Source organism: Macrobrachium nipponense, chromosome 44, assembly GCF_015104395.2.
Source record: "Macrobrachium nipponense isolate FS-2020 chromosome 44, ASM1510439v2, whole genome shotgun sequence".
Classification (NCBI taxonomy): Eukaryota; Metazoa; Arthropoda; class Malacostraca; order Decapoda; family Palaemonidae; genus Macrobrachium; species Macrobrachium nipponense.
The window spans coordinates 35,228,111-35,252,584 of record NC_087221.1 but is presented as its reverse complement, the minus strand read 5'-3'; the positions used below and the strand labels follow the sequence as shown (position 1 = coordinate 35,252,584).

Sequence of the window (24,474 nt, the reverse complement as noted above, 5' to 3'; positions counted from 1 at the left end):
CAGCTTGATGTCGTCCATGACAGATGGTTGATTCTGTTGCCTCTTTTCTTGAGTTGGTACCCGGCATCCATCTTCTGCAGTACTTTTGTCATGGGAATCATGGCTACTATGAAGAGTAGTGGGGACAGTGAGTCTCCCTGGAAGATTCCTCTCCTGATATTAACCTCTGCTAGTCTTATTCCAGAGCTTGTAAGTATTGTATTCCAGTTGCGCATTGTATTTTTGAGGAAGCTGATGGTGTTTTCCTCTGCCCTATATATTTTCAGGCATTCTATTAGCCATGTGTGTGGTATCATGTCGAAGACTTTCTTATAGTCTATCCATGCCATGCTTAGGTTGGTTTTCCTTCTCCTACTGCTCTTCATTACCATTTTGTCTATCAGGAGCTGGTCTTTTGTGCCCCTATACTTCCTTCTGCAGCCTTTCTGTTGGTGGGAGATGGTGTTTGTATCCTCTAGGTAGTTGTATAGCCTTTCACTGATGATACCTGTTAGTAACTTCCACATTACTAGTAGACAGGTGATAGACCTGTAGTTACTGGCTATATTTCCCTTACTCTTGTCTTTTTGTACTGAGGATGCTCTTCTGGTGGTCATCCATTTGGGCGCATGGTGATTTGTGATACAATACTGGAGTTGTTCTATTCGTGAGTGTAGAGCCTTGAAGTTTTTGAGCCAGTATCCATGGACTTCATCGGGACCTGGGGCTTTCCAGTTGGGTATTTTCTTTAGTTGGTGTCTGGCTGTCGTGATTTCAGTGAATCTTTGTTCTATTCTCCCTGTTTCCTCTTCCATAACTTCCTGGAGCCATGTTGCATGCTTGTTGTGTGATACCGGATTGCTCCATATGTTTTCCCATAGTCTCTTACTTGGTCGGCTTCAGGAATTTCTCGGTGGTAGTTGGCTGTATAGTCTTTTCTGGTTGGTTCCGAATAGTTTGTTGGTATCCGTTATTGCTGTTCAGGTACCATTGTATCTTATGTGCTTTGGCCTTAAGCCTCTGTTTTACACCTTCTATTGTGTTGTTTAGTCCCCATACCTGTACTTTGTATTTTTTTCTTGCTTCTTAGCCTTTTTTCTGCCATCTCTTTCAGTTTACTCAAGTCAGACCTCATCACCATGATTTGCTTTTCCAGGCGCCTTTTCCCAGGCGGTTGTTGTTTTGGTTTCTGTTGGGTTGGTTGTGCTGGTGGTGTTGGTGTTCGTATCTCCATCAGTTCTGCTACTAATCTTGCTCCTGCATATGCCAAGTTATTTGTTGCTGTGATACTGGTGGTGTGTATTATGCCCATTATTTCATTGACCTCACTTGTTATCTAGTTCCATCCATTGTCTGATCTTTTCTACCCATTCTGTCCTCTCTGTTACTTCGTCGGTGTTTCTTCGTATGTCGTTGTTTGATACCTCATCATCCCTGTCGTCTTCTGTAGCATCGTCTCTCAGTTAGTCTTCTTGTAATTCGTTGCCGTGTGTCATTTCCCTTTCCAGTTCTTCTCTTTATTATTATTATTTTTTTTCTCTATCACAGTCCTCTAATTCGACTGGGTGGTATTTATAGTGTGGGGTTCCGGGTTGCATCCTGCCTCCTTAAGGAGTCCATCACTTTTCTTACTATGTGCGCCGTTTCTAGGATACACTCTTCTGCATGAGTCTTGGAGCTACTTCAACCTCTAGTTTTTCCATTATTATTATTATTATTATTATTATTATTATTATTATTATTAACCACTGCTTGCTTGAAAAGAATTCACAATCACCAAGGAAAATATTATAGTAGCAGCTGCCAGAGGGAGAGGAAGGAGAAGGGAGAGAAGAGGGAGGAGAGGAGGGGCGAGAGAGAGAGAGAGAGAGAGAGAGAGAGAGAGAGAGAGAGAGAGAGAGAGAGAGAGAGAGAGAGAGAGAGAGAGAGAGCAGGACCTCACCTTGAGCATGCGTATCTCCCTGAGGGCGATCTTCTTGATGAGAGGGTCATCCTCGGACTCGACGAACTTCTTGATGGCCACCAGCTGACCCGTCTCCCGATTCCGGCACTTGTACACCACCCCGTAGGAGCCCTCGCCGATCTTACTCAGTTTCTCGTACTTCTCCATCAATCGCGAAGAAATACGGGAGCGTCTGTGGAGGAAGAACAACGCTCGTCAGGTGGCTGTTGGAAGCGAAACGTTTGAGAGTGAATGTTTTACGTATACTCAACGTTTGTTATGACAGAAGGGGGACGTCCAAATTAAAATAGTTTCGTAAAAAAACGTTCACATTGATGATAAAATATTCAGTTTGACGTGAAAACGATCGGTTTGATAAAAAAAAAAATTTCAGTTTCATGAGAAAAGGTTTAGTTTCGTGAAAAAACAATTTGTTTTATTTGACGAGGGAATTTTTGGTTATATTTACGGAAAACATTTATCAGTAATGGATATAAAACGGGGCTCTGATATTTTGCTGATGGTTTAAAAATTAGACTTGAAAAAAGCACAACTTCAGAGTAAACAAAACTGGTTATAAAGAAATGAAAACACCAAATCGGGCTATAAATAGCAGTACAGTACTAAGTTAGGTTACAACGATATTAGAATAGTAAATGAAGTCATTAAGAACCCAAAGCATTTAGTCACTTTTAAAAATAGACTTTAATAAGTAGACTAAAGTTAAAAATGGCTGTCTGAATATCTGTATTTCTTAGGCAATACAAAATCCAATCATTTACGAGGCATTAACTACTTCAATTTCAACGGGGTTAACAGCGCCAGAATTGCTTTATAAGTTCAACGCAATAACGTCAAATTCGACCTACGTGAAACAGTGGAGAATTATTGGTAATACTCGATAGAATAAAAATAATGCCAATAAAAAGGATATACACATAATTATAGATTTAACGCTTATTCTTTTGGCCGATTCCCAGACATCCTGTTATTTCTAGAATGTTTTTCCTCGGGGTCTTCTGAAAAAGAAGCGACTGAATTGATAACGAGATTTAAAAATGGACGGTGTGTTTTGCTCGAAGGAGGCCACGCGTCGGTCAGCCACCGCCACAAAAAAAAAAAAAAAAAAAAAAAAAAAAAAAAATCTCGTCTTAAACCCGACGCAAAATAAACTTTGGAAAAACGAGAGAGAGAGAGTGATGGACTTACATCTGGACTTCCATCATCTCCGAAATAAATGATCCCCGGGTCAAAAGGAAATGATCTTCGGCGGACGAGATCAAGACGAAACTCGAAGTCCGAAAATAGATCCCGTCATGGGGACGGCCCAGAGCTAAATACTGAAAGAAACTCCTGCAGGATTCCTTAATCCTACGATAGATCAGGGCATTCCTGGGGCATTATCCCTGACTTATTAGCCCTTATCATGGAGGCATGAAGGGAGCTGCTCCTAATTCCTTTCAGACTCAAAGCGAAAAAAAAAATAAAAATAAAAATACAAAAGATAAACCAAATCATGTCATGGAGGAATTAAAATGAATGAATAAAAGGTTAAAAGGTCAATCTGCGGGCAGGAGATTAAGGTTAAATTGGTCGCGGCGGGTATAACGGTCCCACTAACCCACCCACCCCCACCAACGAGGCCCATTTTGGTAGGCAGCGATGCATCTTAGGTTAATGAATACCATGACTCAGCAGATATTGGGTTTTCTGTGTTTTTTTTTGATATAATATATTATTATTTTATTATATATATATTATAATATATATATATATATCTATATAATATATATATATATATATAATATATTATTATATATTATATAATTATATATTATTATATATATATAGATTATTATATAGATATATATATATATCTATATATTATATATATATATATATATATTATAATATTTTTTATTTACATCATACACATTTTTCCACCTCGCAAAGTGTGAAGCCAAAAGGTGCTACCCTTCAGATTTGTAATATAAATGTTTGGAGTGAGGTTGCTTGACTCACACCCTGCTTCAAGAAGTTTTTTTTTCTTTTATTATCAAACAACTTGGCTACGGTCTTGAAACCACATCAACACGCACCGAATTCCAACAGTCCGCCATTCAACAGATTATAATATATATATATATATATATATATATATATATATATATATATATATATATATATATATGTGTGTGTGTGTGTGTGTGTGGGTGTGTGTGTGTGTGGGTGTGTCTTTGTGTTAATGCCTTTCAATGTAATCCATCATCATTATACGAAATTAAAAGACCAATAAAAACCATACTAAAAAAACAATATTTTGATTGACAATCTCCTCCACTAAGCCATGTGGTACTGAAATGAATATTTTAAAATCCACGATCGACATGTGATGCTACTCCATTTCGAAATTCCAAATCTACATCCACCATGGACATGAGATACTGGATTCCAGAATTCTAAATCTACATCCACCGTGGACATGAGATGCTGGATTCCAGAATTTCAAATCTCCGTCCATCATAGACATGAGATACTGGATTCCAGAATTCCAAATCTACATCCATTATAGACATGAGATACTGGATTCCGGAATTCCAAATCTACATCCATTATAGACATGAGATACTGGATTCCAGAATTCCAAATCTACATCCATTATAGACATGAGATACTGGATTCCAGAATTCCAAATCTACATCCATTATAGACATGAGATAATACCAGGATTCAGGATTCCAAATCTACATCCATTATAGACATGAGATACTGGATTCCAGAATTCCAAATCCACATCCACCACAACCACGAGGTGCTGGATCTCAAACTCCAAATCCACATCTACCATGGACGTGAGATACCGAACTTTAGAATTACAGGCCCACTATAGAAACATGATTCGGGATTTCGGAGTTCCAGGCCCTCTATGGAAACCGATTCTGGATTTCAGAAATCCACACTCACTCGGGGGGCGGGATACCGAATTCCATCATTCCAGACCCAAAACGGACGCGTGATGTTGGATTGACAAGCCACGCAATCATCCACAATCGCAGTGAAATGCATGGAGGAATCAGTGAAAGACCAGGTAATTAAAAAAAAAAATGGGGATTCCAGCAGGCAAAAGTAGGCCATGAACAAGAAGGCCCCGTTTGCGTGTTTGTGAAATGGAAAAAAAAGATGAAGGCTAAAGAAAAACACCAGAGAAAATGCGAGCTGCATCTCGTGTTTTGACGAACGGGGAGGATTATTCATGCTTTAGCCTTTAATAAAAGACCAAGACACGCGAGGTGGTTTCTTGCTGATACACCCCCTCCACCCTGCCCACTACCAACCCCTCCCCCCTCCCGGTTTCGTTGACTCTCCCGTCTCCTGCATCTTCTGTCTTACTTTAATTAGCTCAGTAATTTCTCGTTTTTTTTTTCTCTTTATTTTTGAGTTCCCATTTCTCTACCGGCATTCACTGATTCTCGGTATTTCTCGGCATCACATTGAAGTTTCTTTAATCTATCACTTTTCGACGATGAACTGATTACGAAATATTTGAGCCATCATTCTCGATCGTGTTTAAAAAGTTGCGTGAGGGTGTATTACTCTGTTTTTTTTCTCTCGTCAAAACAAGATTTGCGTGTGGATTACTACCTTATATACAATTTATAATTTTATATTTTCCCTGAAGGACGCGTCATATGCCACATCTCCAAACAGCGGACTATTCCCGTCACATCGCGTTCGTAGACACTAAACACGAACGTCTACTATCCTACAGCAACACGAAATCAGACGATGCACAACAGGAGACGCACGAAAACGTGATGCATACCCTCATGGCAACAGCCAAAAAAAAAAAAAAAAAAAAAAAGCCTTGAAAAGAGAGAGAGAGAGAGAGAGAGAGAGAGAGAGAGAGAGAGAGAGAGAGAGAGAGAGAGAGAGAATAACAAACAGGAAAAACAATAATATTATCGCGTGATCCACAATCAAATCTAAATTGGAAGTCAACCCTGGATGACGATCGATTGCCCACAGTCCACATTCAGGTGGATAGGGTATAATATTATCTACTCATACAGACGTATACACAAACATACAGGACGCCCACGCATACACACCAACAAACAAAAGACACCCACGCATACAAACACATAAACAAACTATACAGCAGGCCCGCGCATACAGACATATACATACTATAAGGACACCTACGCATACTGACATACTAAAACATACAGGACACACACACATTTACAAAATGGTCTTCAATCACCAACATAATTCGTATTTGTTTACATAGATTTCAAGTCGTTGGTATGATATTGATTTGATTGGTTTTGAGAAATTTAGGCTGTCTAGCCAAGCACCCGGCCACTTTCGCCCTATCGGTCTTAAGACAATGATGAAATGTTTCTTGAGTGGTTGAGCAGCAAGATAAGGAGATCCAGATAATGAGAGAAAGTAGAAATCTAAAAGTAGGATTGGGAAAAAAATCCACAGTTACACTAAAAATCCACAGCCAGAGAGGTTGGACAGTAAGACTGAAAGCAAGGAATGGAGATAAAGGTAGACTTCCTATCGTGTTGAGGGTATATGCACTGGAAGTTTTCTGTCCACTACAACTTCTGGGATTTTGTGAAAGTTGAAACCATCGACTGTTTTGTTACATTGTCCCAAAGGCCATCACGTCTGCCAAATACAGGTCGTGTCTTTGTTCTTAATAGTATTCCCACATTCTATTATTAAGCATTTAATATAAGAATACAGTAAGGGTGTTGGAGTTCTAACAAATTTATAGACATTTAGTCTGGTACCTCTTGATATTCAGTACCTTAGCTTCCGGAAAAGAGGAAGAAAGACTGTAAAGAATGAATTCCATTAATCTCTTTGCAAGAGTTAATGTAACCTCCCATAGCAATCCTTCAAGACTGGATATTAACCCTTACTTCCTCCTCTCAATCTCAGAAGACAGGAAACGGGTGCGCCCTTACTCATGCCAGCCCCTAGGGAAAATTGGCAACAAATCCTTAATTCATCCAGTAATCCCTAGAAAAGGCAGTAAACGAGTTCGTATTGTCCGGTAATCAATGCCGAATGAAAGTCATTTCCACACCTCCTGGAAATCCCCTCCTCCTACCCAATAAAAAAAGATGAAGGATGGAATTGACCTCATAACTTCTTCCCCCGGCGACTCCTTAACCCTAGAAATAATTCTGGACGCCTCCCAGGAGCCTTAAGAGAACTGACTCGTACTTTCCCAAGAGGAGACTGGAAGCAAAATCATACATTCTCATGAGAGGACTGGAAGTTAACTCATATCTTCCCAAGAGGCAAACTGGAAGTAAACTCATACCTTCCCATGAGAGGACTGGAAGCGCAACCTCATACCTTTCCAAGAGGAGACTGGAAGCTAACTCATACTTTCCCATGAGGCAAACTGGAGACAAACTCATACCTTCCCATGAGAGGACTGGAAGCTAACTCATACCTTCCCATGAGAGGTCTGGAAGTTATGTCATACCTTTCCATGAAAGGACTGGAAGCCCTAACTCATACCTTTCCAAGAGGAGACTGGAAGCAAACTCATGCCTTCCCATGAGAGGACTGGAAGCTAACTCATACCTTCCCATGAGGCAAACTGGAAGTAAACTCATACCTTCCCATGAGAGGACTGGAAGCGCTAACTCATATCTTCCCAAGAGGGGACTGGACACAAACTCATACCTTCCCATGAGAGGACTGGAAGCTAATTCATACCTTTCCAAGAGGAGACTTGAGGCAAACTCATACCTTCCAATGAGAGGACTGGAAGTTAACTTATACCTTCCCTAGAGAAAACTGGAAGCAAACCTATACCTTCCCAAGAGAAGATTGGACACGAACACACGCCCCTCACACGAATGGGAATCGGGTGTGGGCGGAGAGGGGATTCGGAGTAGCCACCCAGCCCTCCATATTGATGCGGCAAACGACGGCCTCGACCGCAAGAGGCCCGGCGGAGGCAGCAGAAGGTCGAAGGTGAAACTGACATCGATTCATCTGAAATGAACCTCCTCTCCCTCCTCCCACAACCGCCCGCCCCCGACCCCACCCTCCACAGTCACCTCTGGAGGAGGATTGATAGGAGCGAGAAAATTACAATCAGACTGATAAATAAATATCAGACTGTTAGAACAGAGAAAGAAATAAATTAAGAGAGATAAATAGAAAATATATTTTAAAATACATTCACGAAAAGTTGGAAAATAGCTTAAAAAAAGCGCAATTTACTAATGACATTACAAATAACAATAGTGCATTCTTTTATCAATTAAGGGCTTTACCTAAGCAATGTACCTACAGTACTTGGAAAAAATATAATATGCCAAAATGGATTTCCCTTCCCTACTAATTTAAGTTAACTCTTCCCAAAATCGTCCACCTACATGAGAGAGAGAGAGAGAGAGAGAGAGAGAGAGAGAGAGAGAGAGAGAGAGAGAGAGAGAGAGAGAGAAATGTAACAAACTTTCTTTTTCTGTAAAAAATTCATAATCATTGATTGCATCCAACACAAAGGTATTTACCACCTTGAAAGTAATCTTCGCTTTCAGTTTCCGTGATGTTCCCGAGGAACAGAGACCAGCCATTCTATTCTGGGTCAATTCGCCACGCAATTCCGTGACCTCACTTATTATGAATAATAATAATAACCTGAAAATTGGTCAATTATAAATGCTCCTTCTTCAAATAGGTAATTTTACTCGCAGATTTTAATTTCATTGTCAAAAGATACTAGAAGATGAAGCATCGACTATATTATGAATAATGGAGGTCTCATGTTAATAAAATCCAGGCTGTCTGTGTCTGTCTCTCTTACTACCTATACTACTATTTGCTTAAGGCTGATGTGTTTTTCCTGCAATATTATATTGCAGGGAATACCAAACAAAATATCAGCATTCTTGTAAATTACAGTCTTTATTTGAAGTGAAGTTACTGATTTAATATGTAATGTAAATGCATACACATCCATACAGACTGTGTGGGGTTGTATGTATTTGTATTACAGACATACATAGTAACAGCACTGCTAAGAAACCAGAAGCCTGTGCTCTTGTCACTACCTCCTTAAAAGGACGTCTATCTATCTATCTATCTATACATATGTATAATATATACATATACATACACAAAAACATATATATTTAGAGTTAAAACCAGTCACCGTGAAATCAACGTAATTTCAGCTCACGACATCCCTCTCCGAAGCAATGACGTAATCACAGGATAGGATAATAATGATTACTATCATTGCCAAACTTTTCCTCGCAATTCGGAGTTCATTTTTATATATGATTTTCATGACTCAAAAACGTTACTTACTCCATTCGATTTTGATTTACCTAATGACCATTTTAACTCTCGTTTTGCATTATACAAGAGGGAGTTACACGTCTTTTATCTGTGACTTGGCGGGTTACTTATATTCCAAAGGGAGACTTTCCCCTCTCACTTCATATACCATCGCCCATTTTTCCCCTCTTCTCCCCTTTGTCTTCTTCCCTCCCATTATGTCGGTGATTGCGTATCCCCTCTGGGAATACAAAGTCGCATGCCGGCTAAGGGAGAGCGATCATCATCATCATCATCATGGTAGTGGCTCGATCAAAGTCATGCTGGGTCCTCCAAGGTCACCGGGACTTGATCAGGTCAATGCAAGGTATTACCAGAGAGCAACGTCGCGTAATTAGTCCGTCTATCAGCCTCAGGTCTTACCAAACGCTTCCGCCGTTTCTGCGAAAGGAGAGGAAAGAGGGAGAGAGAGAGAGGAGAGGAGGAGGGGGAGAGGAAAGAGGGAGAGGAGATTGATGTGACGGAAACCCAGATCTTCTAAATGAAAGCCCAAGAATAAGAAGAAGAAGAACAAGAAGAAGATGAAACGCATTTCCTTCTTCGTTTTCTTGGGCTTTCGTTTAGGAGAACTGGGTCTCCGTAATATTTGTCTTTTCTCCCATTTTCCTCGTCTTCATTTGGGGACGTAATAGTTCTTGGAATGTATCTTTGAAATAATACGCTTGTTACGATAGTCTTCTGTTACTTTTTTAAAACTCTCTCCAATATTTCAGTCTGAAAACAAAGGAGTATCGGCTTTCACGCACGAAGTAGGCCTGGGAAGCAGTTGGAGGAACCCACATCCACTAAACTATTAACTCTATAAACACCTAAACCAACTTAATACGAAAGCAAAAATGAAAGCACCAATCACAGTACAAATTTCAAAGTTCAAGTCCCTTGATCTACAGAAATGTCAAGCCTAGATCTATCGAGTCAGTTTGATTTTTAATGTAAAAAAAATATATTTTCAATTTTTGGCGGAAGTGCGATGGTGAATTTTTCTCTACCAAGTACCTAGATCTAAAGGAAAGTTCAGTCCAGATCTATCGAATCAGCAAATATTTTTATTTATTTTTATTTCCCGCAGAAGTGCAATGAATTTTTTTACCAAGTCCCTTGATCAAATAGGAAGTCGAGTCAAGAAGTTATTTTTCTTCTTCAATTTATCTTATTTTTCTTATTTCATGATTAAGTTGAATATAAAATTCAGGCCAAAGGCCAAGCACTGGGACGTATGAGGTCATTCCGCGCTGAAGTGGAAGTTGGCAGTAAAAGATTTGAAAGGTGTAACAGGAGGAAAACCTCAAAGCAGTTGCACTATGATACAACTGTTAGTAGAGGGTGGAAAGTAAGATGGAAGAAAGAGAATATGAAAGGAGGAGCAGTAAGAGGAACGAAAGTGGTTGCAGCTAGGGACCGAAGGCACAATGCGAAGAACCTCAAGTAATGCCTACAGTGCACCGCATGAGGTCTATTTCATAATTTCCCACGGAAGTGCGTTGAATTGTTAGACCTGAATCGAGTGACCTTCTGGAGTGAAACTAGGATTTGCAATGGATAGCAATGGATATATTTAGGACGAAAATATCTCATGGATATTCCATAATCGAACAGGTAGCGTGACCTACCTACCACTCGGTGGCACAATGATATTAATAGATGCATTTTTGGCCTCATCTTTGTTATCAGCTTAAGGTTGAATGATGACTCTCAAAGGTTTAAGCGTCTTTTTTAAAGGTTAATTTCAGAGGATAGGGGATGGATACCGGAAGTAAATATTTAAAAAAAAGGGGAAAGAAAATGTTGATAGAACAGTTTTGGAAGCACAGGATCATGTTTTTCCAAACGATTTCCTCCTCAGTTATTTATTATCATACCAAACAATCAAGACATATTTTTATTGTATAAGATTTCATTGTAGCTCATGCATTTATATATATATATATATATATATATATAATATATATCACATACATATATATATATTCTACTATCTGGATATATATATATATATATATATATATATATATATATACTATATATATATACTATATATATATATATATATATATATATATATATATAATATACATATATATATATATTATATATATATATATACATATATGCTTAAAAAATCACAGTAGATGCACGTGACTTCATAAATAAGCGAATACCACGGGAAATGATAGACAGGAATCCAAGCGCTTTCGTCTTTATTCAGACATCGTCAAGGAGCTACTAAAGTACAATCGGAGAGGAAGGCCTCAGGTACAAACAAGATCAGGAATACCAGATGGTTAATTATCAAAAGGGTAAAATTAAAAGGGATAATCAGGATTATCGGATATCACAACGGTCACAAACTTAAACAGATTCTGACCCTAACCGAAATTACAAAGTATCTTTACAGTCCAAAACATGTAAAAACTGAATATATTAATTTTGTTGCTTATATTTATCTACAACTTTTTTTCATTATGAAAGCATCAAGTTTAAATAACAAACCAAGAAACTTTAAATTAGAACATTTCTATTATTTGACTTGATAAAACAAGATTCAATGATATTCCTTTTAACTGTGTCATTACATGGGACTAAGGCTCTTGCTGACTCCAGTTAATAGGATGGTCTAAATCTCTCATATGTACAAATAATGCATTCGATATTTGCCCAGTTCTCACAGAATATTGATGTTGCTTAAGACGCTGTGAAAGAGATTTGCCAGTCTGTCCGTAATAGATTTTATCACACTTTTTGCAAGGAATTTCATATATGCAGCCTGGAAGATCTTTAGGAGAATTTTTGATTACTAAACTCTTGACATTAATATTACTGAAAACAACATTTATGTTAAAAAGCTTTAAAATTCTAGGAATATCTAAAAACCTTTCATCATAAGGTAATTTGTTTTAGAATGTTATGCTTACTAAATTCAAGTTTGTCATTAGTTGAATAAAATGTTTTTCTAGCTCTTTTCCATGCCACATCTACAAAAGTCCTTGGGTATTTACAGTTTTCAATGCAATATCATAAATAGTTTTAATTTCAGCGTCAATAAACTGCGGGCTACAGACACGTAAAGCCCTTAGGAACATCCCAGAAAAAAACAGAGAATTTAACATTTTGATGGTGATTGGAGTAGTAATGAACAAAAGAGGCAATATTAGTTGATTTTCGAAAGACTGAAAAGGTGAAATTTCTATCATTTCTATGGACAGTTACATCAAGAAAATTCAAATTACAATTTCTTTCTTCTCTACAGTAAATTTATAGAAGGGACTAAATTATTGAGATTATTAAGGAATTCCTGGAGGTTTTCGTGAACTGGCCAAATACAGAATATATCATCCACGTATCTAAACCAAATAACTTTTTGGGGCAAAATTCTTGGTAAGAGTTTTGTCTCCAAAAATTCCATGTAAATATTGCTAAGGACAGGAGATAAGGGATTACCCATGGCCATGCCAAACTTTTGTACAAAAAATTCCCCATTGAAACAAAATTTACTATCTTTGATACATAACCTTATGAGACTAATGAGATTTTCTACACTTAAGGGAATGTCATGACGCTCTAATTCCTCTTCCAAATATTCAAGTAAGTCATCTACAGGCACTTTTGTAAATAAAGAGACAACATCAAAACTAACCATATTAAAATCATAATTCAAATTTAACAAACTATTCAATTTGTTTATAAAATCAACATTGTTTTTAACATTCGTGTTAGAAATATTTCCTACCAAAGGAGTAAGAATTTTTACAAGCCATTTAGATAAATTATACGAAACTGAGCCCACTGAACTAATGATTGGTCTGATAGGGTTATTGATTTTATGTGTCTTGACTAAACCATACATGTAAGGTAGGAAGGGCGCATTGCGGTGTAAACTGTTTAATTAAATGGTCCAAGCCCTTCAAAATGGATTAATTTGTTTAATAAATGGGAGTTAACTGTCTGTGTAGGGTCAGACCTCAGTTTCGTATAAGTATCAGTGTCATTTAGCAATGTCATTATTTTACTTATATAGTCACTTTTATTCATAATTACCACTGCATTAGATTTATCTGCTTTTGTCACCTTCACTGTTTCGTCTTCTTTAATTTTCTTAAAAGCCTGGAGAAATCTCACGGGTACATTAGGGGGAGAAGGTTTACTCATAGCACCATACACAGTGAAGGTGACAAAAGCAGATAAATCTAATGCAGTGGTAATTATGAATAAAAGTGACTATATAAGTAAAATAATGACATTGCTAAATGACACTGATACTTATACGAAACTGAGGTCTGACCCTACACAGACAGTTAACTCCCATTTTAATAAACAAATTAAATCCATTTTGAAGGGCTTGGACCATTTAATTAAACAGTTTACACCGCAATGCGCCTCCCTACCTTACATGTATGGTTTAGTCAAGACACATAAAATCAATAACCCTATCAGACCAATCATTAGTTCAGTGGGCTCAGTTTCGTATTTATCTAAATGGCTTGTAAAAATTCTTACTCCTTTGGTAGGAAATATTTCTAACACGAATGTTAAAAACAATGTTGATTTTATAAACAAATTGAATAGTTTAAATTTGAATTATGATTTTAATATGGTTAGTTTTGATGTTGTCTCTTATTTACAAAAGTGCCTGTAGATGACTTACTTGAATATTTGGAAGAGGAATTAGAGCGTCATGACATTCCCTTAAGTGTAGAAAATCTCATTAGTTCATAAGGTTATGTATCAAAGATAGTAAATTTTGTTTCAATGGGGAATTTTTTTGTACAAAAGGTTTTGGCATGGCCATGGGTAATCCCTTATCTCCTGTCCTTAGCAATATTTACATGGAATTTTTGGAGACAAAACTCTTACCAAGAATTTTGCCCCAAAAAGTTATTTGGTTTAGATACGTGGATGATATATTCTGTATTTGGCCAGTTCACGAAAACCTCCAGGAATTCCTTAATAATCTCAATAATTTAGTCCCTTCTATAAAAATTTACTGTAGAGGAAGAAAGAAAGAAATTGTAATTTGAATTTTCTTGATGTAACTGTCCATAGAAATGATAGAAATTTCATCTTTTCAGTCTTTCGAAAATCAACTAATATTGCCTCTTTTGTTCATTACTACTCCAATCACCATCAAAATGTTAAATTCTCTGTTTTTTCTGGGATGTTCCTAAGGGCTTTACGTGTCTGTTGCCCGCAGTTTATTGACGCTGAAATTGAAACTATTTATGATATGCATTGAAACTTAAATACCCAAGGACTTTGTAGATGTGGCATGGAAAAGAGCTAGAAAAACATTTTATTCAACTAATGACAAACTTGAATTTAGTAAGCATAACATTCTAAAATTACACCTTATGATGAAAGGTTTTTAGATATTCCTAGAATTTTAAAGCTTTTTAACATAAATGTTGTTTTCAGTAAATAAATTAATGTCAAGAGTTTAGTAATCAAAAATTCTCCTAAAGATCTTCCAGGCTGCATATATGAAATTCCTTGCAAAAAGTGTGATAAAATCTATTACGGACAGACTGGCAAATCTCTTTCACAGCGTCTTAAGCAACATCAATATTCTGTGAGAACTGGGCAAATATCGAATGCATTATTTGTACATATGAGAGATTTAGACCATCCTATTAACTGGAGTCAAGCAAGAGCCTTAGTCCCATGTAATGACACAGTTAAAAGGAATATCATTGAATCTTGTTTTATCAAGTCAAATAATAGAAATGTTCTAAAAATTAAGTCTTGGTTTATTTAAACTTGATGCTTTCATAATGAAAAAAAGTTGTAGATAAATATAAGCAACAAAATTAATATATTCAGTTTTACATGTTTGGACTGTAAAGATACTTTGTAATTTCGGTTAGGGTCAGAATCTGTTTAAGTTTGTGACCGTGTGATATCCGATAATCCTGGATTATCCCTTTTAATTTTTACCCTTTTGATAATTAACCATCTGGTATTCCTGATCTTGTTTGTACCTGAGGCCTTCCTCTCCGATTGTACTTAGTAGCTCCTTGACGATGTCTGAATAAAGACGAAAAGCGCTTGGATTCCTTGTCTATCATTTCCCGTGGTATTCGCTTATATATATATATATATATACTATACATATATATTATATATATATATATATAATATATATATATATATGATATATATATATATATATTATATATAATCAGCGTCATTCTTGTTTGGTTATTTGAACAAACAACCCTCAAGAAAAGAAGATTCATCTTTGCCACTAAAGAAGGGGGAAAGGCTAAAAACGAAGATCATTCCAAACCGCTCCCCCCCCACCCCCTACACCGCCCCATGCCAATAAGAACCCTCCCTTTCATCCAAGACAGATAACGGAAGAGAGGGGGGCCGAGAAGTAACTACTCCAGATTAGATGGGAATTAACGTAACTTCGAGGATGACCTTGAGTCTACGTGTATGAATGGCGTGCGCAATTTTCTGCACCGCGAGTAATTATTGCGCAATAAATAGGGAGAGAAAGGAGAGGGTGATGATTGGATTGCGAAAGGGTTGAGAGGAATGCTGCTGGAAATAGAAGGGAAGAGAATGAAATCGACTTCCAGTCTGATAAGATGGATTTTGCAGGTAATGCATTAATGTCGAACGAAAATTCAGCAAAGCGAAGTCAGTTCGTTGGTAAACTAACCTTATTTATTTAATGTTACTGAAGATAGAACGAAAGAAAGCGGAGCCAGCTTCCATTTTTATAAGAAGCATCAAGTGAATAATGTATAGATGCCAAAAACAAGTTCAGAAAAACGACTTCAGTTTATTGGTATAAAACACCTAATTTATACAGTCAAAATACCTCAGTTTAAAGGTCAAAGATAACTAATGTGAGTGCCAGTAACAGCTGTCTCACCTGTAAAAATATCTAACGTGAATAACTAAGTCAATATTGGCTTAAAAAATTAAAACGAAAACGCTGGAATAAAAAATACAATATATAAAGTATTTAAAAATATGACAGGAAGAAATAATAAAAAGAACTAGAGCTCTCACCTACAAGAATCTAAAATGAAGTACAAAATGCTTCGCGTCTGTATCAACACATTGAATTTATAGCTCACATAGGCATTAATCATTTCCAGATTTATGTAGTGTAATCAAGAGAAAAAGAAAATTCAAAATGAACTGGGTGCTTGATTTTTAGTTTTACTCTTAATCCTCTGTAATTTGCAATAAAGATTAAGTCTTTGTCATTTGCAATGAAGATTTAGCCTTTGGCATTCGCAATGAAATGCATCCATTGTCATTTGCAACCAAGATTCATCTATTGTCATTTCAATCAAGATTCATCCTTTTGTCAATTCAATCAAGATTCATCCATTGTCACAGTCAAGATTCATCCATTGTCACAGTCAAGATTCATCCATTGTAAATGCATTAAAGATGAATCCAATGTCAATTCAATCAAGATTCATCCATTGTCATTGCAATCAAGATTCATCCCTTGTCAAAGCAATGAAGATTTATCCGTTGTCAATGCAATCAAGATTCATCGATTGCTAATGCAATCAAAATTCATCCCTTGTCAATTCAATGAAGATTTATCCGTTGTCAATGCAATCAAGATTCATCCAATCTCAATGCAATCAAGAGTCATCGATTGTTAATGCAATCAAGATTCATGCATTGTCAATACAATCAATATTCATCCATTGTCAATGCAATCAAGATTCATCGATTGTTAATGCAATGAAGATTCATCCATTGTCAATACAATGAAGATTCATCCATTGTCAATACAATGAAGATTCATCTATTGTCAATGCAATCAAGAGTCATCCGTCGTCAACGCAATCAAGATTCATCCACTTCATTCGCAGACATTCTCCCTCCTTTATCGACTTTTTAGATACTAATATGGGCTTAATCTTTGCTTACGGTATTCCAAGCGCTTCAGTGTTGTAATTGGTTTCCTTCATTCCAGTTGAAAGGTCTTTAAAAAGGCTTTACATGACTTGTCTGTAATTTAATTCTGGTCCTATTACACTACACATCTTAATTTGTTTTTGACAAGACTTAATCAGAGACAATTCATTTTTTCAGTTCTACAGATGGACTGTTTGTTTCAGTTCAATTATCCTGAAAGTTCTGACTCGATGAAAGGCACTTCACTCTGAAAGATGACAATATTACAACCCCCTGAAGGAAATCTATTTCTGTTAATTCACCTTTGGGGTATGACAATATTCCCTTGTGTTTTCCGTGACTTACATAACGAACCTTCTTTTCAGCGGCATGTATGTCTCTTCATGAAAAGCTGACCAAAAGAAGAAGAAGAAGAAGACGAAGACGAAGACGAAGACGAAGACGAAGACGAAGCAGAGAGAGAGAGAGAGAGAGAGAGAAATATGAAAACTCAATAGACGTCGAGCAGGTAAAACCAACACCACGCATAAGACTTAACATATTTCGCGCTCAAGCTGTCCTTTGGAGGCAAATATGGACGTATTGAATGAGTACTGTTGCTAGTTTTTTTTATTTTCTTTTTTCACAGTAATTCTGCCAATAGCGATACGTCTAAGAAGCGCGAGTAGTGTAGGGAGGGAGGAAGTATTGACTCTTATGAAGGGAGCCAAGATGTTTTATTACTTTAGTGCCATAAGAAGTGTCTCTCTCTCTCTCTCTCTCTCTCTCTCTCTCTATGTATAAACAACTACCAGCTGTGATTAATACCTTTCAATATTATAGATCCTGGCTTCAAAGAAACGGGGCTTCTCAGCAAAGACAAAGAGAAAATAGCATAAATAAATCATTCCCCCAATTCCGTAATCTTTTGTTATTTGTCATGTGAAAAATACAGTCGAGATTTATTTCAGCTGTTAATCCCATCGGTCCTTCAGGTGAAATGATGAAGTACCTTCGACACATAAAGAACTACTGTCATGAATCCTTGTCTGAACGAAATTACTCTATTCGAAGCCGAGTGGATAAAGCCTCGAAATGAAGATTTGTTTATGTAAATAATAATTTGAATGTACGTATATCAATAAGGCATCGAAATACTGATTTTTATTATGTAAATATTAATTTTAATGTATAAATAAATAATTATGTATAGATTATGTACAGTACATAAACTGTATGTTATGTAAAGACACACACATATATTATTTATATACTATGCAATGTAGATTTATGTACAGTACATGAACTGTGCGTTAAGTAAAGACACACACATATATAAATATACCCATATTTACATATGTAATGTATATATATCATATATAATACATATATATATACATACTCATATATATAAGAAAAACACAGCTGCTTACAGTTACCAAAGCCATAAAAATGTGTAGGGGCTGAATAAGTTGCAACTTTATAAATTCTCACATATATATATATATATATATTATATAATATATATATATATATATATATATAATATATATATATATATATAGCCTTTCTACTTTTTGCTACAAACTTCACGACGGCTTCAAATCATGTTTCCATTTTCCGAGAATTATGATACGTCAAACTGCTGAAGAACTCACAAACTCGTCGCGTATGAAATCGATATCTTTCTACTTATCGTCAATGAATATATTAAGTGCGTAGTAACGACCGCTTAAGAGAGACCGTTCACTCCGTTCACTCCACGAGACACTACTCAAAGCTGTAGTCAATTTGGGAGTGTCTTTGTCATCATTAATTGCGTTTAGTAATAACGGCACTATAGTAGATTCACATCAAGCGCGCATATGATGTCTAGGCCAGTCCCTTACGACGCTCCTGATTGGCCCTCAAGAGAGGTGGAACATACATTCTGGGCTTATGTGAACTCTCATGAGAGAACTGAGAGTTTCCAGCCCTGTCATTGGCTTATCAACAGCGAATCAGGAGCGTCGTAAGGGACTGGCCTAGACATCATATGCGCGCTTGATGTGAATCTACTGTAGTGCCGTTATTACTAAACGCAATTAATATGACAAAGACACTCCCAAATTGACTACTCCCAAAGACACTACCATTTGGCCTAGACATCAGATGCACGGTTGATGTGAATCTACTATAGTACACCCCTGATACTTTCTCTTGTACAGAACAGTAACTCTTGTATATATGTCAGCACTGCCAACGGCCACATTTACGGTAATAAAATGACTAGATCCAAGATGACATTATTGTGGATTCGGCAATAAGCCAAGCGCTGGGACCTGTGAGGTCCTTCAGCGCTGGAAATACTGCTGAGACTGTTATAAGAAGGCGGGGGGGCGCGGTGGGTGGGGGGGAAGTAAGATGGAAGAAAGAGAATACAAACAGAAGAACGGAATAGGGAACGAAGAGCCTACAGTGCATCGCGTGAGGTGTACTGACGCACTACACCCCCACGAAGGAAACTATCATATGCATTATGAAATTAATACGGATAAGATGGTGAACTGATTGGACTGGAAGTGATTTTAGATATTAGATGATATTATTATGCAACTTTTAGATAATAAAAGATGGGATGATTGTAAGACGATGAAATGAATGGATGTAATATAATGACCATCAATAGACATAAGATAATCAAATGCTAAGACATAAGAAATTTCAATTACCCTACATTACCTTATCACCTTAAGTAAAAAAAAATTAAAATATATATATATATATATACTTATATTATAATAGATATAAATATAACATACTACATACATACACAGGACACAGACACACACACACACACACATATATATATAATATATATATATATATATATATATATATATATATATACATATATATCTATATATATATATAATATAATATATAATATAATAAATATATAGATTATATATTATTATATATATATATATAAAACTATAAATATATAAAAATTAATTAAAGAAATGAAATTAATTTTCTTACTGCAAGCACAGTAACAAAAGTCCAAGTGAAAGATATTGGAACAAACTAGTAATAAACAACAACAACAAAAATAACCCAATATGACAATCACAGACGCTTCACTACCATTCTACATCATCGATGGGTCAACGTCCTATTTCCTTAGAGAACGAACACATGTGTACGCCTCTGTAAGGCGAAACACATGTCATGAATTACAACTGTATGTGTGTGTGTGTGTGTTTGTACTATTGCGCATGAAACTGAAAGGGTCGACTTTCACTCTTAACAAAACAAGATCCATTAAAGGATTTTAGGATGATGTCGCGATTTAACTATACACTACGTCGGGCCAATGCTTGGACGGGTAACCACAAGAGACTACTAGATGCGGTGGTACGTACGTGTATTACCTTGATCATCTGAAGGAGCTGAGAGTAGTGGGTCGTGGAGGGGCGGGGAGATGGGGGAGGTGGGGGTGTGGAGGGTGCGTGATGAACATAGGTCTAGCAACCTCATCCGATAACCTATGCTCAGACAGTACAATTAATCAAGGTCCTTGCAGTCATTACTCTTTATTATACATAAAGTTTGATTCTAATTGAGAGAACTCGTATACAGTTAGCTTCAAGACAAATGCATGATATAGCGAATATACTTTACTCTGATCCTACCTAGCAATAAACTTTCCAAAGACTCTATTGCACCACGAGTTAGTGCCTCTTGCCGAGGCGCCGTTGCAAAGGCAAAGCCTCAACCCTGAACCTTAGACCTATAGACTGCAAATCAAAACCCAGACAAACAAAGATCCCCCTTTTGTTTGACCAACAAAGAGCGAAACAACCCCAGCACACAACCTTTCACTCTCCGTCCACCCCAACACCACTCCATGATGAACCCCACCCCTAAGCCATAAGCAACCCCACCACCAGCCTCCCCCTTCACAAACCCCTTGTCTCTGCTTAAAGGTATATTAGACGTGGTCACGCCACGGTGCTACACGAGGAAGGAGCGTGCGTGCACCAAACAATGGCGGGGACAGGGAACCACCCGACTCTGCGGGGAGGGAAAAAACACGACAATCCTCGTCCAATGGTTCAGGAGACTTCTCGCTATACTCACAATATCGAGTGATTGAATACTATCTACCGGTGGTACAGCGGCTGTTATCACAGCCGTTACTTAACAGAGTGAGTGATTGAATACCATGAACTGGCGGTACAGCGGCTGTTATCACAGCCGTTATGTAATAAAATAATGATTTTATACCAGAAACTGGTGGTACAGAGGCTGTTATCACAGCCATTACTTAATAGAATGAGTGATTGAATACCATAAACTGGTGGTACAGTGGCTTATCACAGCCGTTACTCAATAGAATGAGTGATTGTATACCAGAAACTGGTGGTACAGCGGCTGTTATCATAGCCGTTACTTAACAGAGTGAGTGATTGAATACCATGAACTGGCGGTACAGCGGCTGTTATCACAGCCGTTACTTAACAGAGTGAGTGATTGAATACCATAAACTGGCGGTAAGCGGCTGTTATCACAACCGTTACTTAACAAAATGAGTGACTGTATAGCAGAAACTGGTGGCACGGCAGCTGCTATCAGAGCCGCTACTTAAGGGAATAATTCGCTGCTCTGTGTAGATTACGGGGTACAAAATGAATAAGGGTAGTATGATCAATGTGAGTAGTGACTATTGTAGGACAAAGGGTTTTTTTCTGAAGAGCTACAGAGAAAAAAAAATGCTGCACCGACAAGGAGGGTAGATTGATGACTGTAAAAGGCATTGAATAAGGAAGTCATACGCTAATAGCACCGGCTATAAATACACTGATGAATTGGTCATACACACAAACAGTTGAAGAGATATATTCAGGAAATCCACATACAGTTTCGGAGCGTCATGCTCCTCTTTGGTGGCTTGACACTGACGATGAAGCAAGTAGCTCGGAAATTGTATGTGGGTTTTGAATATTTCTTTATCTCCATTTAGTATGTGTGTGTGTGTGTGTGTGTGCGTTTTAAGTTTCAAAGTTCGATACTGATCTGCTACCATCATCGACCTTCGAGAATACGATCAGTTTTTTCCTGAAAGCGAACGAGATCACGCAGTGAAAGGCATCATATTCCATGTTTTAGAATTAGACTTACATGTCAACCCGTAATGGATTATTCTCAACGACGTCAATGACAGCATTCACATCGCTGTCTCCTGTAAGATTTCCTGGAAATGACTAAGAGACAGCACTGAAAATTAACAGAATTGACAGCGCAAGACTCGATTAACTGAACTAGCATCCACGTCGAATACGCCAGTAAGGTTTTACTGAATAAGACTATAGTTGACTGATTTACGAAAATTTGGATATAAGGCCAAACGTCAGGGCATTTCCAGCCACTCAGCGCTTAAGGTGAAGAGAGGGAGTTTTAATAGTTGGACAGCAAGATCAAAGAAAGGCAGTGGGGACAGAGATAAAAGGTTGAAAAGTGCACCTCGTAGCCCAAACCACTTATACATCCTTAAAAAGCATTAGTCTACTCTAGCATACCGTTGTCATCTGTAAGATTTTAACTGAAATGATCATACACGCCAAAATTCGCAGGTGCAGTGACAATGACATGAATACTCGGAAGAAGCTTGATTTGGCTCCGATGAATCACTACCTATTAATTCTCTAGACGTACAATATCATGTAACACCGTCAGGTGTTGCAGGGGAGAAAACCACCCAGAGCATCTAATAACTGCGAAAGCAATGGCGGAAGATCCACAAGTAGTATGGAATAGCAGGTAATCCCTTAGTATGATGCAATAAGTAAATAGTTATGAGGAAACGACAGACAGAAAATTTATCTTATATAAATCTTTTATGATAGGAAAATATATTTGATTAGAGTGGCACTAGACATTATGACGGATAGTAGTTCATACTCTAAGGCCTACGCGTTTACGTATCACACGAAAGATATCTTGCTCTAAAGATAAGGGAAAAGAATGAAAAGAACAGTCAACACTGAAGAAAAAAAAACATTGTACATGTAATTGATGAACCATTGCAGAGATGAAGCCTCCACGATGCAACTGAAAGTGAACTTCAGCACTCCAGGAACGAAAAAGGGAGCCGTTTCAAAGGCAACTCCCTGCCACTACTACTACTGGATCTTCCAAATTCTGGGAATTCTTAGCTACAAAATAATTCATGCTGAGAGCGACTGAATCACGTCGTTTGTTCAAAGAACAAAATTCATACATTGTAAATGAGGGAATTACACAGAATCCTTGTTTTAAGGTCACAAAGAGGGAAAAGGAATATTTTAAGAATGCAAGTGTATACACACACACACACACACACACACACACACATATATATATAATATATATATATATATAATATATATATTGTATATATATACAATATTACATACATATATTTATATATATATATATATATATATATATATATAATTTCCATTCATACTTGAACAATGAAAAGGCAACAATCACTGATCCATTCACACTCAATCTGTAGTGTTAAGGATGAATCCCCGTGCATCAAATTCTCCCAGCACCAACAGCACATCGAAGCCCTCTACGCAAACAATGCCGAAATCTGTATTTTCCAGACTCATTTTTTTTTATTGGACATTAAAGTTTCTTTTTCAACACCCTTCCAGTTTATCTATCTATCTAATCTATCACATTCCAGGTCTTTTTCTCTCCTCCCTGCTAACACTTCCGAATTACATACACACACACACAATTAGTTGCAAACAAAATCTTAATTTTTTTATTTCTTTTATCTTCAATGGGACAACTTATATATTGAGGAACAACTATATATATATATATATATATATATATATATATATATATATATATATATATATATATATATTATATGTACTGTATATATACAATACATACATACAGACACATACATGTATATGGTTTTCCTGGATAAACCGACCCTTCCTTCCAGTACCTGCTATCAATTCTGGGTCTTCCTCTCTTCCTTCTTCCCGACATGGCTGAATTATACACTTTTCACCAAGTTATCGTTCCCCATTCTTTCCACGTCATCAAAGCGTCTCTCTCTCTCTCTCTCTCTCTCTCTCTCTCTCTCTCTCTCTCTCTCTCTCTCTCTCTATATATATATATATATATATATATATGTATATATATATTATATATATATATATATATATATATATATACATACATACATACATACAGAGAATCATTACTCAAACAGATAATTAAATAGCACTTGTGAATTTTTACCGCACGAT

The 24,474-nt window shown here is 37.0% G+C and overlaps 1 protein-coding gene across 11 annotated transcripts in view; it reads right to left on the bottom strand.

Moving 5' to 3' along the window:
* Window positions 1–24,474, bottom strand: part of LOC135204174 (cyclin-dependent kinase-like 4) — a 176,463-nt gene that overhangs the window by 21,714 nt on the left and 130,275 nt on the right. For all 11 annotated transcript variants that reach the window (XM_064234222.1, XM_064234227.1, XM_064234218.1 and 8 more), the window contains one exon: window positions 1,922–2,114. In XM_064234222.1, coding sequence (XP_064090292.1) covers window positions 1,922–2,114 — 193 coding nt within the window. The remainder of the gene's footprint in view (window positions 1–1,921; window positions 2,115–24,474) is intronic.